General features: G+C 43.0%; 1 protein-coding gene across 1 annotated transcript in view; it reads right to left on the bottom strand.

The window, feature by feature from the left end:
• LOC110512783 (transcription elongation regulator 1-like protein) overlaps nt 1-13,465 on the bottom strand; it is a 205,776-nt gene that overhangs the window by 153,166 nt on the left and 39,145 nt on the right. Inside the window, exon 4 of the mRNA XM_036960842.1 lies at nt 5,457-5,657. Within this exon, the coding sequence (XP_036816737.1) occupies nt 5,457-5,657 (201 nt within the window). The remainder of the gene's footprint in view (nt 1-5,456; nt 5,658-13,465) is intronic.

Genomic DNA, 13,465 nt, shown 5'->3' on the forward strand with positions numbered 1-13,465 from the left:
AAGAGCGTGGGGCCTAGGATCGAGCCTTCGTGTACTCCCTTGGTGACAGGCAGTGGCTGAGACAGCAGATTTTCTGACTTTATACACTGCACTCTTTAAGAGAGGTAGTTAGCAAACCAGCCCAAAGACCCCTCAGAGACACCAATACTCATTTGCCGACCCACAATAATGGAATGGTCTATCTTATCAAATGCTTTGGCCAAGTCAATAAAAATAGCAGCACAACATAGCTTAGAATCAAGGGCAATGGTGACATCATTGAGGACCTTTAAGGTTGCAGTGACTCATCCATAACCTGAGCAGGAAACCAGATTGCAAACCAGAGATAATTGATTGATCAGTTGAATTGATCAGTTGATTATTGACAACTTTTTCCACCACTTTTGATAAACAGGGCAAAATAGAAATAGGCCCATAACAGTTAGGATCAGCTTGATCTCCCCCTTTAAATAAAGGATGGACCGTGGCTGCCTTCCAAGCAATGGGAACCTCCTCAGAGAGAAGAGACAGGTTAAAAAGGTCAGAGATAGGCTTGGTGATGATAGGGGCAGCAACCTTAAAGAAGAAAGGGTCTAAACCATCTGACACAGAAGTTTTTTTGGGGTCAAATTTCAGGAGCTCCTTTAGCACCTCAGAGAAACTTTGTAGTGGGGTAAAAGAGGGAGAAGCATCGGGCTAATGGCATTAGAAGGGGTGGGAGATGAGGAAATGTTGGACGGGCAAGGAGGCATGGCTGAGTCAAATAGGAATCCTGACTTAATGAAGTGGTGATGTAAAGAGCTCAGCCATGTGCTTCTTGTCAGTAACAACCACATCATCAACATTAAGGGACATGGGAAGCTGTGAGGAGGAGGGTTTATTCTCCAGGTCTTTAACCGTTTTCCAGAACTTCTTGGGGTTAGACCCACAGAGAGAGAACTGCTCCTTAAAGTAACTAACTTTGGCCTTCTGGATAGCCTGAGTGCACTTATTTCTCATTTGCCTGAACGAGAGCCAGTCAGCCTGAGTATGCGTGTGCCGAGCCTTCACAAAATGCAATTCTTGAGGTGAAGTAACTCTGCTAGATCACGTTTTTTAGCAAGCGTCTATGACAAATCAGGACAGATCGTTTCACTGAGCTGCCATTACGAACACAGGCTGTAAAACTGTGATCACTAAGGTCATTACAGAAAACACCAGACTGATACCGGGATATCAGGATTTTTTGTGAGGATAACATCAAGGAGAGTAGCCTTTCCTGGGTGTTTGGAGTCATCCCTTGTGGGATTGGTAATAATCTGAGAAAGATTTAGGGAGTCCCAGTGCTTTAGGACTTGGTCAGGTGGTTTAAGCATGTCCCAGTTTAGGTCACCTAACAGGACAAATTCAAACTTAGTGTAATGGGTCAGGAGAGAGCTTAGGGCAGGTAGGGTACAGGCCGGTGCTGATGGAGGATGATAACACCCAGCAACAGTCAGCAAAGAGCCATTTGAAAGTTTAATGCTTAAATCCAGCAAATCAAATTGTTTGGGGACAGACTTGGTGGAGGCAACAGAGCACTGAAGGTGATCCTTGGTAAAGATTGCCACTCCCCCACCTTTGGAAGATCTGTCTTGCCGATAAAGGTTATAACCAGAAAAGTTAACATCAGTATTCAAAACACTCTTCCTTAACCACGTCTCAGTAATGACCAACACATCTGGATTGGAGCTGTGAACCCACACTTTCAATTGATCCATTTTAGGTAATAAGCTTCTAGTGTTAACATGCAGAAAACCCAGGCTTTTACGAGAGCAGAAATCAGTGAAGCAGATATCAGAGCACAAGTCAGAATTGGGGCTGGCAACAGTAGATGGGCCAGGGTGAACACGCACATTTCCAGATATCATCAACAGTAATACAATCAAGGCACTGCAGAGGACAGGGAGAGCTCTGCAGTGTTGATTTATGACATCTGAACGCACATTCAGAACTGGCTCTCAAGAGAAGACAGACTATGTGCTCACTGCCCACAAAATGAGGTGGAAACTGAGCTGCACTTCCTAACCTCTTGACCAATGTATGACCATATTAGAGACACATATATCCATTAGATTACACAGATCCACAAAGAATTGAAAAACAAACCCACTTTTGATAAACTCCCAACCGGTGGAGATCAAACAGCATTGTAAATAAAAATTATATTTACGTTTATTTATTTAATGTTAAATGTCTTTATTATTTTGGAACTTTTGTAATGTTTAGTGTAATATGTTAAATACCTATTTCACTTGCTTTAACATTGTAAACATATGTTTCCCATGTCAATAAAGCCCTTAAATTGAAATTGAATTGATGTAAGAGAGAGATAGAGAGACAGAGAGAGAGAGAGAGATAGAGAGAGAGAGAGAGAGAGAGACAGAGAGAGAGAGAGAGAGAGACAGAGAGAGAGAGAGACAGAGAGAGAGAGAGAGACAGAGAGACAGAGAGAGAGAGAGACAGAGAGAGACAGAGAGAGAGAGAGAGAGCGAGACAGAGAGAGAGAGAGAGAGAGAGAGACAGAGAGAGAGAGAGAGAGAGAGATTGAGAGAGATTGAGAGAGAGACAGAGAGAGAGAGAGATAGAGAGAGAGAGAGAGAGAGAGAGAGAGAACAGAGAACAGAGAGAGAACAGAGAACAGAAAACAGAAAGAACAGAGACAGAGAACAGAGAGAGAGAACAGATAACAGATAACAGAACAGAGACAGAGAACAGAGATAGAGAACAGATAACAGATAATAGAACAGAGACAGAGAGCAGAGAGAGAGAACAGAGACAGAGGTAGACAAGGTCTGGTTCCTCCAGTAAATAGAGAACAGAGACAGAGAACAGAGACACAGGTAGACATGGTCTGTTTCCTCCAGTAAATAGAGAACAGAGACAGAGAACAGAGACAGAGGTAGACATGGTCTGGTTCCTCCAGTAAATAGAGAACAGAGACAGAGGTAGACATGGTCTGGTTCCTCCAGTAAATAGAGAACAGAGACAGAGGTAGACATGGTCTGGTTCCTCCAGTAAATAGAGAACAGAGACAGAGGTAGACATGGTCTGGTTCCTACAGTAAATAGAGAACAGAGACAGAGGTAGACATGGTCTGGTTCCTACAGTAAATTACCTACAGTACCAGACTCATTTTCTGAATCCAATAATAGCGTGTTGACCCTTGATTTAAACATGTCCACTTCAGCAAAATGAAATTCCCTCTCCTCATCCTTTACAATGAGGTGGTAGAGGGAGAGAATGAAGGGAGAGGAGGAGTAGTAACAGTAACCAGGAAACCAACTGTCCAGGTAGAAACAGTAACCAGTAACCCAACTGTCCAGGTAGTAAGAGATAATTATACAGTAACCAGTAACCCAAATGTCCAGGAATTAACAGATAATTAATTATACAGTAACCAGTAACCCAACTGTCCAGGTAGTAACAGATCACTATAGAGTAACCCAGGTAGTAACAGATCACTATAGAGTAACCCAGGTAGTAACAGATCACTATAGAGTAACCCAGGTAGTAACAGATCACTATAGAGTAACCCAGGTAGTAACAGATCGTTATACAGTAACCCAGGTAGTAACAGATCACTATAGAGTAACCCAGGTAGTAACAGATCACTATAGAGTAACCCAGGTAGTAACAGATCACTATAGAGTAACCCAGGTAGTAACAGATCACTATAGAGTAACCCAGGTAGTAACAGATCACTATAGAGTAACCCAGGTAGTAACAGATCACTATAGAGTAACCCAGGTAGTAACAGATCACTATAGAGTAACCCAGGTAGTAACAGATCGTTATACAGTAACCCAGGTAGTAACAGATCACTATAGAGTAACCCAGGTAGTAACAGATCGTTATACAGTAACCCAGGTAGTAACAGATCACTATAGAGTAACCCAGGTAGTAACAGATCACTATAGAGTAACCCAGGTAGTAATAGATCACTATAGAGTAACCCAGGTAGTAACAGATCGCTATAGAGTAACCCAGGTAGTAACAGATCACTATAGAGTAACCCAGGTAGTAACAGATCATTATACAGTAACCCAGATAGTAACAGATCACTATAGAGTAACCCAGGTAGTAACAGATCACTATAGAGTAACCCAGGTAGTAACAGATCACTATAGAGTAACCCAGGTAGTAACAGATCACTATAGAGTAACCCAGGTAGTAACAGATCGTTATACAGTAACCCAGGTAGTAACAGATCACTATAGAGTAACCCAGGTAGTAACAGATCACTATAGAGTAACCCAGGTAGTAACAGATCACTATAGAGTAACCCAGGTAGTAACAGATCACTATAGAGTAACCCAGGTAGTAACAGATCACTATAGAGTAACCCAGGTAGTAACAGATCACTATAGAGTAACCCAGGTAGTAACAGATCACTATAGAGTAACCCAGGTAGTAACAGATCGTTATACAGTAACCCAGGTAGTAACAGATCACTATAGAGTAACCCAGGTAGTAACAGATCGTTATACAGTAACCCAGGTAGTAACAGATCACTATAGAGTAACCCAGGTAGTAACAGATCGCTATAGAGTAACCCAGGTAGTAATAGATCACTATAGAGTAACCCAGGTAGTAACAGATCGCTATAGAGTAACCCAGGTAGTAACAGATCACTATAGAGTAACCCAGGTAGTAACAGATCATTATACAGTAACCCAGATAGTAACAGATCACTATAGAGTAACCCAGGTAGTAACAGATCACTATAGAGTAACCCAGGTAGTAACTGATCGTTATACAGTAACATTTCCACCCAGGAAGCACCACTAGCTAATTGCTACTTGGAATACAAACCCAACAGTCAGGAATACTGTAGTAATTTATTTTAGGTTCTAAAGTCTCATAAAATACACCACAGTCTGCATTTGAAGTTGAGGATGCTTCACATGTCAACCATGACCCTAATACTGCTGGCAAAAAGAAAAAACCTTTCTCGCATGAACTACTATCAAATTCAATGTAGAAAGAAGCCTGCTGTAGTTCAAAGAAATATTCTGTATTAAATAAGATAAAAAACAAAGCTGTTTAATGTTACCATTCACACAATGCCTCATATTTGCAATTACAATTCACCAATTAGGACACACAGTAACACACTTAGTTAAAGACCCGCTGGTAATAATGATGCCAATAAACCCTGCAGTTTGGACATAACAGCCTTAGTGAAAGACCCGCTGGTAATAATGATGCCAAAAAACCCTGCAGTTGGGTCAATAGACACAGACCTTAAACACATCAACAGACTGCAGACACACATCCTGGATTGGCTAAACAGAGGTTGTATCTGAAATGGCCCCCTATTCCCTATTTAGTGCACAACTTATAACATGGCACACAATTCCCTATTTAGTGCATTACTTTAGACCAGAGCTCTGTGGGCCGTGGTTAAAAGTAGGAATGGGGTGCATTTCAGCCAGGCATCAAAGGAGTTTGTTTACCTGGGCCAGGCGGAGACAGGCGAAAGGGGATCTTGATAGGTGACAGTTGGAACAGGCGGAGGGGATGGATGAACGAGGGAGAGCAGGAGGAGGGCGAAGGTCCTTGGAGTCTGGAGGGGTCTGATTCCAAGGCTGTCATGGCGGCAGCTGCCAGAGAGATCCTCTTGTTCCTGCCCACTCTCTTGATAGCCACAGGACAACCTGGAGAAAGAGAGAGAGAGAGAGAGAGAGAGAGAGAGAGGGAGAGAGAGAAAGGAAGAAGGCGAGAGACAGAGAGACAGACAGAGAGAAAGCGACAGTGACAGATAGAGAGAGAGAGAGAGAGAGAGAGAGAGAGAGAGAGAGAGAGAGAGAGAGACAGGAAGAAGGCGAAAGACAGAGAGAAAGAGACAGTGACAGACAGAGAGAGAGAGAGAGAACAGAGAACAGAGAATGACTAATTGACCCCTTCTCTACCTAACTGCTCTCTCTCTCTCTCTCTCTCTCTCTCTCTCTCTCTCTCTCCCTCTCTCTCCCTCTCTATCTCTCTCTCTCTGTCTCTCTCGCTCTCTGTCTCTCTCTGTTCCCACCATCAAAGGGAGAAAGGTTTAGTCCCAGAATAATGATGATGAGGGTTCGACCTACGAGCAGGGGATCATTTCAAAGAGAGGCCAAAACATGCTAGTGACAGTAGATGTTTAGTTAATAAGTATAATAAGTTAATGAGTTGGTATATTCATATAGTCAGTCATGGGGTTGATGTAGCTTGACAGAATACTACAGAAAATAACAACATGTCATATTTCAGTTCTGGGTCTGCTTCCCAAATGACAATCTATTTTCAATATAGTGCACTACTTTCGACCATGGCTCATAGGGTTCGGGTCAAAAGTAGTGCACTATATAGGGAATAGGGTACAATTTGTGAGAGAAAAAAAACCTGTGCGTGCATATTAAAAGGCATTAAAATGACGTGTGTCCCAAACAACACCCTATGCCCTATCACCAGAGCCCTATGGACAACATTGGGAACAGGGAGCCATTTAGGACACATCCACTGTCTCAGTACTACTGAAGGAATCCTTGTCCTGGATGAAGCATGGCTCTATATTTGTATGTTGATTTAGATGGCTGCCGTGCCAACACTGTGGCTTTTCATCACCAGGCTCAAAGCGTTATGCTGGAGGCCCGTCCCAAATGGGAAATCTATTTCCTATGGGGCTCTGGTTAAAAGTAGTGCACTATATAGGGAATAGGGTGGCGTTTGAGACCTAGCCATGGTGTATCAGACAGCAGCTAGCGCCCTAGCATGATGTGGTGGAGCTTACAACTGGAGCCAGCGAAGGAAGATAATCACAAGTAAGCCTACGCACACATGGAATCTGTGTCCTGTAGGAAGGGTGTTAAACCTCTCTCTCTCTCTCTCTCTCTGTCTCTCTCTGTCTCTCTCTCTCTCTCTCTCTCTCTCTTTATTTATTTCTCTCTCTCTCTCTCTCTCTCTCTCTCTCTCACTCTCTCTCTCTCTCTCTCTCTCTCTGTCTCTCTCTCTCTCTCTCTCTCTCTCTCTCTCTCTCTCTCACTCTCTCTCTCTCTCTCTCTCTCTCTCTCTCTGTCTCTCTCTGTCTCTCTCTCTCTCTCTCTCTCTCTCTTTATTTATTTCTCTCTCTCTCTCTCTCTCTCTCTCTCTCTCTCTCTCACTCTCTCTCTCTCTCTCTCTCTCTCTCTCTCTCTCTCTCTCTGTCTCTCTCTCTCTCTCTCTCTCTTTATTTATTTCTCTCTCTCTCTCTCTCTCTCTCTCTCTCTCTCTCTCTCTCTCACTCTCTCTCTCTCTCTCTCTCTCTCTCTCTCTCTCTCTCTCTCTCTCTCTCTGTCTCTCTCTGTCTCTCTCTCTCTCTCTCTGTCTGTCTCTCTCTCTCTCTCTCTCTCTCTCTCTCTCTCTTTATTTATTTCTCTCTCTCTCTCTCTCTCTCTCTCTCTCTCTCTCTCTCTCTCTCTCTCTCTCTCTCTCTCTCTCTGTCTCTCTCTCTGTCTCTCTCTCTGTCTCTCTCTCTGTCTCTCTCTCTCTCTCTCTCTCTCTCTCTCTCTCTCTCTCTATCTCTCTCTCTATCTCTCTCTCTCTCTATCTCTCTCTCAGGGTGTTAAATCCACCAACAGCAGTAGCATCTCATCTCTCATCTCGCTCGCTCATCTCTCTCTCATCTCTGATATCTCTGAAATCTCTGGTATCTCTCTCTCAACAGCCAGGCAGCTGCTGAAAACATCAGGATTATCAGGATAACACATACATTTACATCAAAAGCTAAATGTACTTTAATGTTTATAACAGATTAGGTTAGCCTCGGCTTCAAACCCAGTAGAGCCACCATGACGTGCTGCATTTCAAATCCAACAGTAGTTCTGTTTAAGACATTCATGGCTACGGGTCAAATGTTGCTAATGGCGCTGCAGTACGGCCAAGTCCCTCTCTCACTGTATAATGATCATGTTGACCAGGGACCTATACGGCCAAGTCCCTCTCTCACTGTATAATGATCATGTTGACCAGGGACCTATAGGGCCAAGTCCCTCTCTCACTGTATAATGATCATGTTGACCAGGGACCTATAGGGCCAAGTCCCTCTCTCACTGTTTAATGATCATATTGTTCTGTGTTACTACCTGGACAGTTGTGTCACTCTCACTCACTTTCTATGAAAGATAAACATATTTCCCGTAGAAGCACAGCGGCTGTACGTCTCTGTGTCTCAACGGCAAGGGCACTTGATAAAAGGGTTGCTGCTCTCTGAGCATCTTTCCTGACCCTGGGAAATGTCAGAGGGAGGAATGGAGGGGGGCGGGGGGGGGGGGGGTGAAATCTCTAAGCTCCAACTCAAAACCCGGGAGTCATCACATTCATTATCGTCCTGGCTGCATCAGTCGAAACAGAGAAACCACAGACGCTGAATCTCACTGTAGAGATAAGTCCCGAGGACATTTTGAAAAACAAATCGCACTAGTGAATTCATCCCAGTTAACGTATATCACTACGCCGCTAAAACGAATAGCACTTTATCTAATGGCTGTGAGAGGGAAGATCTGAGGGAAGTGAAGTTATCTACTGTAGCATAGAGAAGAGAGCAGAGCACGCATCCGCCCAACGAGGCCACCGGGGAAATCTACCACAGGAATAACTCCAGTCAGAACAGGAACAGACCAGCAGACAGACAGCCATGTAGAGGAGACTACTACAATTGTAGTCTGGGAGTCTGGGACTACAATTCAACTTCACTAACTGTTACACTATTCACCGCCCTTGGATGTTGTGTTACAAAATGAGATTGAAATAGATGTAACTGTGATTTTTTTTTGTGTGTGTGTGTGTGTGTGTGTGTGTGTGTGTGTGTGTGTGTGTGTGTGTGTGTGTTGATCTACACGACATACTCATAATGTAAAAGTGAAAAGAAAATTCTACAAATGTTTACATATTTTTTTTTTAATTCAATAACTCAAGTATAGTCTTCACCCCTACAGCCTAAATCAGTTCATAAATACAATTTGGCTTTAAAAAATCACATTATAAGTTGCATGTAAGGGGCCTGAGTCAAATATTGAATTCCAAGCACAGATTAGACCAGGGAGCTTTTCAGAAGCCTCATGAAGAAGGCCAGTGATTGGTAGATGGGTAACAATAACATATCAGATATTGAATAGCTCTTTAAGTATGGTCAAGTTAATAATTATGCTGTGGATGATGTATTTATCCACCCAGTCACCACAAAGATACAGTCGATTTTTTTAATTGAGCTGCAGGACAGGAATGAAACTGTTTAGGGATGATGAGGCCAATGGGGATTTTAAAACAGCTACAGAGTTCAATGGCTGTGATGGGAGAAAACGGAGGATGGATCAACAACATTGTAGTCACTCCACAATAATGACCTAAATGACAGAAAGAAAATAATAATTAAAATATACAGAATACAATTATTCCAAAACATGCATTTGTACACAACAAAAGTATTACTGAAGTATTACTGAACTAAAGTATCACTGAAATATCAGTAAAGTATTACTAAAGTATAACTGAAGAAAAAAACCATGGAGAAAAGACAAAAATACAGAATAAAATTATACCAAAACGTGCATCCTGTATGCAACAAATGCAACAAGGAGTTAGTAAAACACACATTGCAAAATAATACACTTTCTTTGTCCTAAATGCAGATCCAACACAACACATCACTGAGTAACTGCCTCCTGATTTTCAAGCAGGTTGGTGGCTGCATCATGGTATGGTAGCTGCATCATGGTATGGTGGCTGCATCATGGTATGGTGGCTGCATCATGGTATGGTGGCTGCATCATGGTATGGTGGCTGCATCATGGTATGGTGGCTGCATCATGTTATGGGTATGCCTGACATCGGCAAAGACCGGGGAGTTTTTCAGGATAAAAATAAACGGACTGGAGCTAATCACAAAACCCTAGAGGACAATCTGGTTCAGTCTGCTTTCCACTAGACTAATGGGAGCAGGACAATAACCTAGAACACAAGGCCAACTCCACACTAGAGTTGTTTACGAAGAAGACAGTGAATGATCCTGAGTGGTCAAATGACAGTTTTGACTTAAACCTGCTAAAAACTCTATGGCAAGACTTGAACATTGCTGTATAGCCATGATCCCCAACACAATGACAGAGCTTGAAGAATTTTGAAAAGAATAATGGGCAAATATTTCACAATAAATGTGTGCAAAGCTCTTGAGACTAAGCCAAGAAGACTCACTGCTGTTATCGCTGACAAAGGTGTTTCTAACAGGTATTGACCCATGGGAGGGGGAATAATAAACGTATATTAGTATTTCATTTTTGCATTAATCTTTAAAAAAATATAGATATATTTCTTCCACTTTTACATTAGAATGTATTTTGCATAGATCACTGAAAAAATAAATAAATATTAAATACATTTTAACGTCTTATTTTGTAACACAATACAATGTCAATAAATCAAAGGGGGGGGGGGGTGACTGTTAATGATAGGCACTAATGAAACATTTAAGGAGAACATTTCTCTGTAACATCTTCAACAGCCCGATGCTCTGAACGCATAAACAATGTGACACCGTCTTTTGTTTTGCGGACAAGGCCTCCGTATCTTGAGAGAAAAAAAAACGCTTTATGTTTTATTCAACAGAGGGATTTTTGAAACTAGACAAGGATGATTTCATATCACAACTTCCATCTTCAAAGGAACATCTTCAACAAAGACATTCACAACGTGAACCTCTGTCTTCCTGTCTATTTGATCTCTACATCCTGACTGATATAACTCACACAGCCAATGGCCTCTACTTGACTCCACAACCAGGAAGTCTCTCCCTCTCCATCTTTCAGAAGTGTGCTCGGAAATCCAGGAGAGAAAAAGATCTTAAGCTACCAGTACAAAAGCCTGTAAGTGAGTATCTCAACTCATTAACTATCTCTCTACTGATCTGCAGCTGTCTAGCTCGTAACTTTGGCTGTACAGTACAATAACAGAATGAGAATGTAAAACTCACTTAATTTCAGTAGTGTTTGTGTGAAGTCTGTTACGCATCAGGAAATGAAACTAAATTAAATTCAAAATGGAAGCGACAGATCAAGAACAGATTCAGAACACTATGACACTGTCCTTTGTGTTGTGGTGCTGAATGTTATATATGGAGCTGTCCACAGTGTTCTGGTGCTGAAACAACAACATGGAGCTGTCCACAGTGTTGTGGTGCTGAAACAACAACATGGAGCTGTCCACAGTGTTGTGGTGCTGAAACAACAACATGGAGCTGTCCACAGTGTTGTGGTGCTGAAACAACAACATGGAGCTGTCCACAGTGTTGTGGTGCTGAAACAACAAGCCAGACAAACAGTCCAAACACGTTTTATAACACATAGAGCTCCTTCCTTTTCAAGTCAACCCTGCCCGCGTCATAAAAATGCACCCTATTCCTTATATAGTGCACTACTTTCGACCAGAGCCCTATATGAATAGGGTGCAATTTGACATGCAATCCCCTGCCACGATCCACCTCCTGTGCCCCTCATATTTACACAGCCTAATAAACTGGCTAGTCCAGAATGGTTCACACTTTCTTCAGGGAAATCTAAAGCTTTGTTTTGCTGAATTATTGACTCTCTTCACTGCTATCCGCCTGTAGTGGAATATTTGTGCCTAAACAAAGCGGGGATAATAATGCTGAGAGCCTTTGTTTGTTCAGGAGAAATGGATCAGCACAAATAGCCTACTGAGGGATGAGTCTCTCTCCCTCCCTTCTCTCTCACTAATATATGGGAGAACTAAAAGCTTGCCCTGGGGGGGCGAGGGGGGGGGGATAACACTTCCTGCATGTGGTTTTTCAGACATACTAGGCCACAATCATCTCATCATACCCACCCCCACTCCACACAGGTGGTCTTCTAGGGGGTAATCTGCAAGTCGAAAAATATGTTGTTTTTTTTTAAACAAGACAAATGTATTTGTTCAATGATCAAAATACAACAAGCCTCAGAGACAACACGTTTAATTAACACTTTTCTGTTGAATTGGAAAATAATTCAGTTTCAACTAACTGCCACTTACCATATGTGAGCCATGTGCTTCAGGGGGAGAATCCCAGGCAAATATCAGATGAAGATGAGCCAAAGTAAACAGAAATATTGATGAGTGCTGTAGAAGCTGTGGATGGGGTGGTTTAAATGTAGCATTGTCTGCTGCAAAACAACATCGCACCTTAAGGCCTAGTTCCTTCGCTGTCTGATTCAGTGGAGAATAAACCTAAAGCTACAGCAACAATATTCACATCTTGCTGGTATGTAAACCACAGGTGTCTGCTGTCGTGCCGTGGGGGACAGACTAGAGACAGAAACAATATTCACATCTTGCTGGTACTTAAACCACAGGTGTCTGCTGTCGTGCCGTGGGGGACAGACTAGAGACAGAAACAATATTCACATCTTGCTGGTATCTAAACCACAGGTGTCTGCTGCCGTGCCGTGGGGGACAGACTAGAGACAGAAACAATATTCACATCTTGCTGGTACTTAAACCACAGGTGTCTGCTGCCGTGCCGTGGGGGACAGACTAGAGACAGTAACAATATTCACATCTTGCTGGTACTTAAACCACAGGTGTCTGCTGCCGTGCCGTGGGGGACAGACTAGAGACAGTAACAATATTCACATCTTGCTGGTATCTAAACCACAGGTGTCTGCTGCCGTGCCGTGGGGGACAGACTAGAGACAGAAACAATATTCACATCTTGCTGGTATTTAAACCACAGGTGTCTGCTGCCGTGCCGTGGGGGACAGACTAGAGACAGAAACAATATTCACATCTTGCTGGTATCTAAACCACAGGTGTCTGCTGCCGTGCCGTGGGGGACAGACTAGAGACAGAAACAATATTCACATCTTGCTGGTATCTAAACCACAGGTGTCTGCTGCCGTGCCGTGGGGGACAGACTAGAGACAGAAACAATATTCACATCTTGCTGGTATCTAAACCACAGGTGTCTGCTGCCGTGCCGTGGGGGACAGACTAGAGACAGTAACAATATTCACATCTTGCTGGTATCTAAACCACAGGTGTCTGCTGCCGTGCCGTGGGGGACAGACTAGAGACAGAAACAATATTCACATCTTGCTGGTATCTAAACCACAGGTGTCTGCTGCCGTGCCGTGGGGGACAGACTAGAGACAGAAACAATATTCACATCTTGCTGGTATCTAAACCACAGGTGTCTGCTGCCGTGCCGTGGGGGACAGACTAGAGACAGAAACAATATTCACATCTTGCTGGTACTTAAACCACAGGTGTCTGCTGCCGTGCCGTGGGGGACAGACTAGAGACAGAAACAATATTCACATCTTGCTGGTATTTAAACCACAGGTGTCTGCTGCCGTGCCGTGGGGGACAGACTAGAGACAGAAACAATATTCACATCTTGCTGGTACTTAAACCACAGGTGTCTGCTGCCGTGCCGTGGGGGACAGACTAGAGACAGAAACAATAT

The sequence above is a fragment of the Oncorhynchus mykiss genome, chromosome 23, assembly GCF_013265735.2.
Source record: "Oncorhynchus mykiss isolate Arlee chromosome 23, USDA_OmykA_1.1, whole genome shotgun sequence".
Taxonomy (NCBI): Eukaryota; Metazoa; Chordata; class Actinopteri; order Salmoniformes; family Salmonidae; genus Oncorhynchus; species Oncorhynchus mykiss.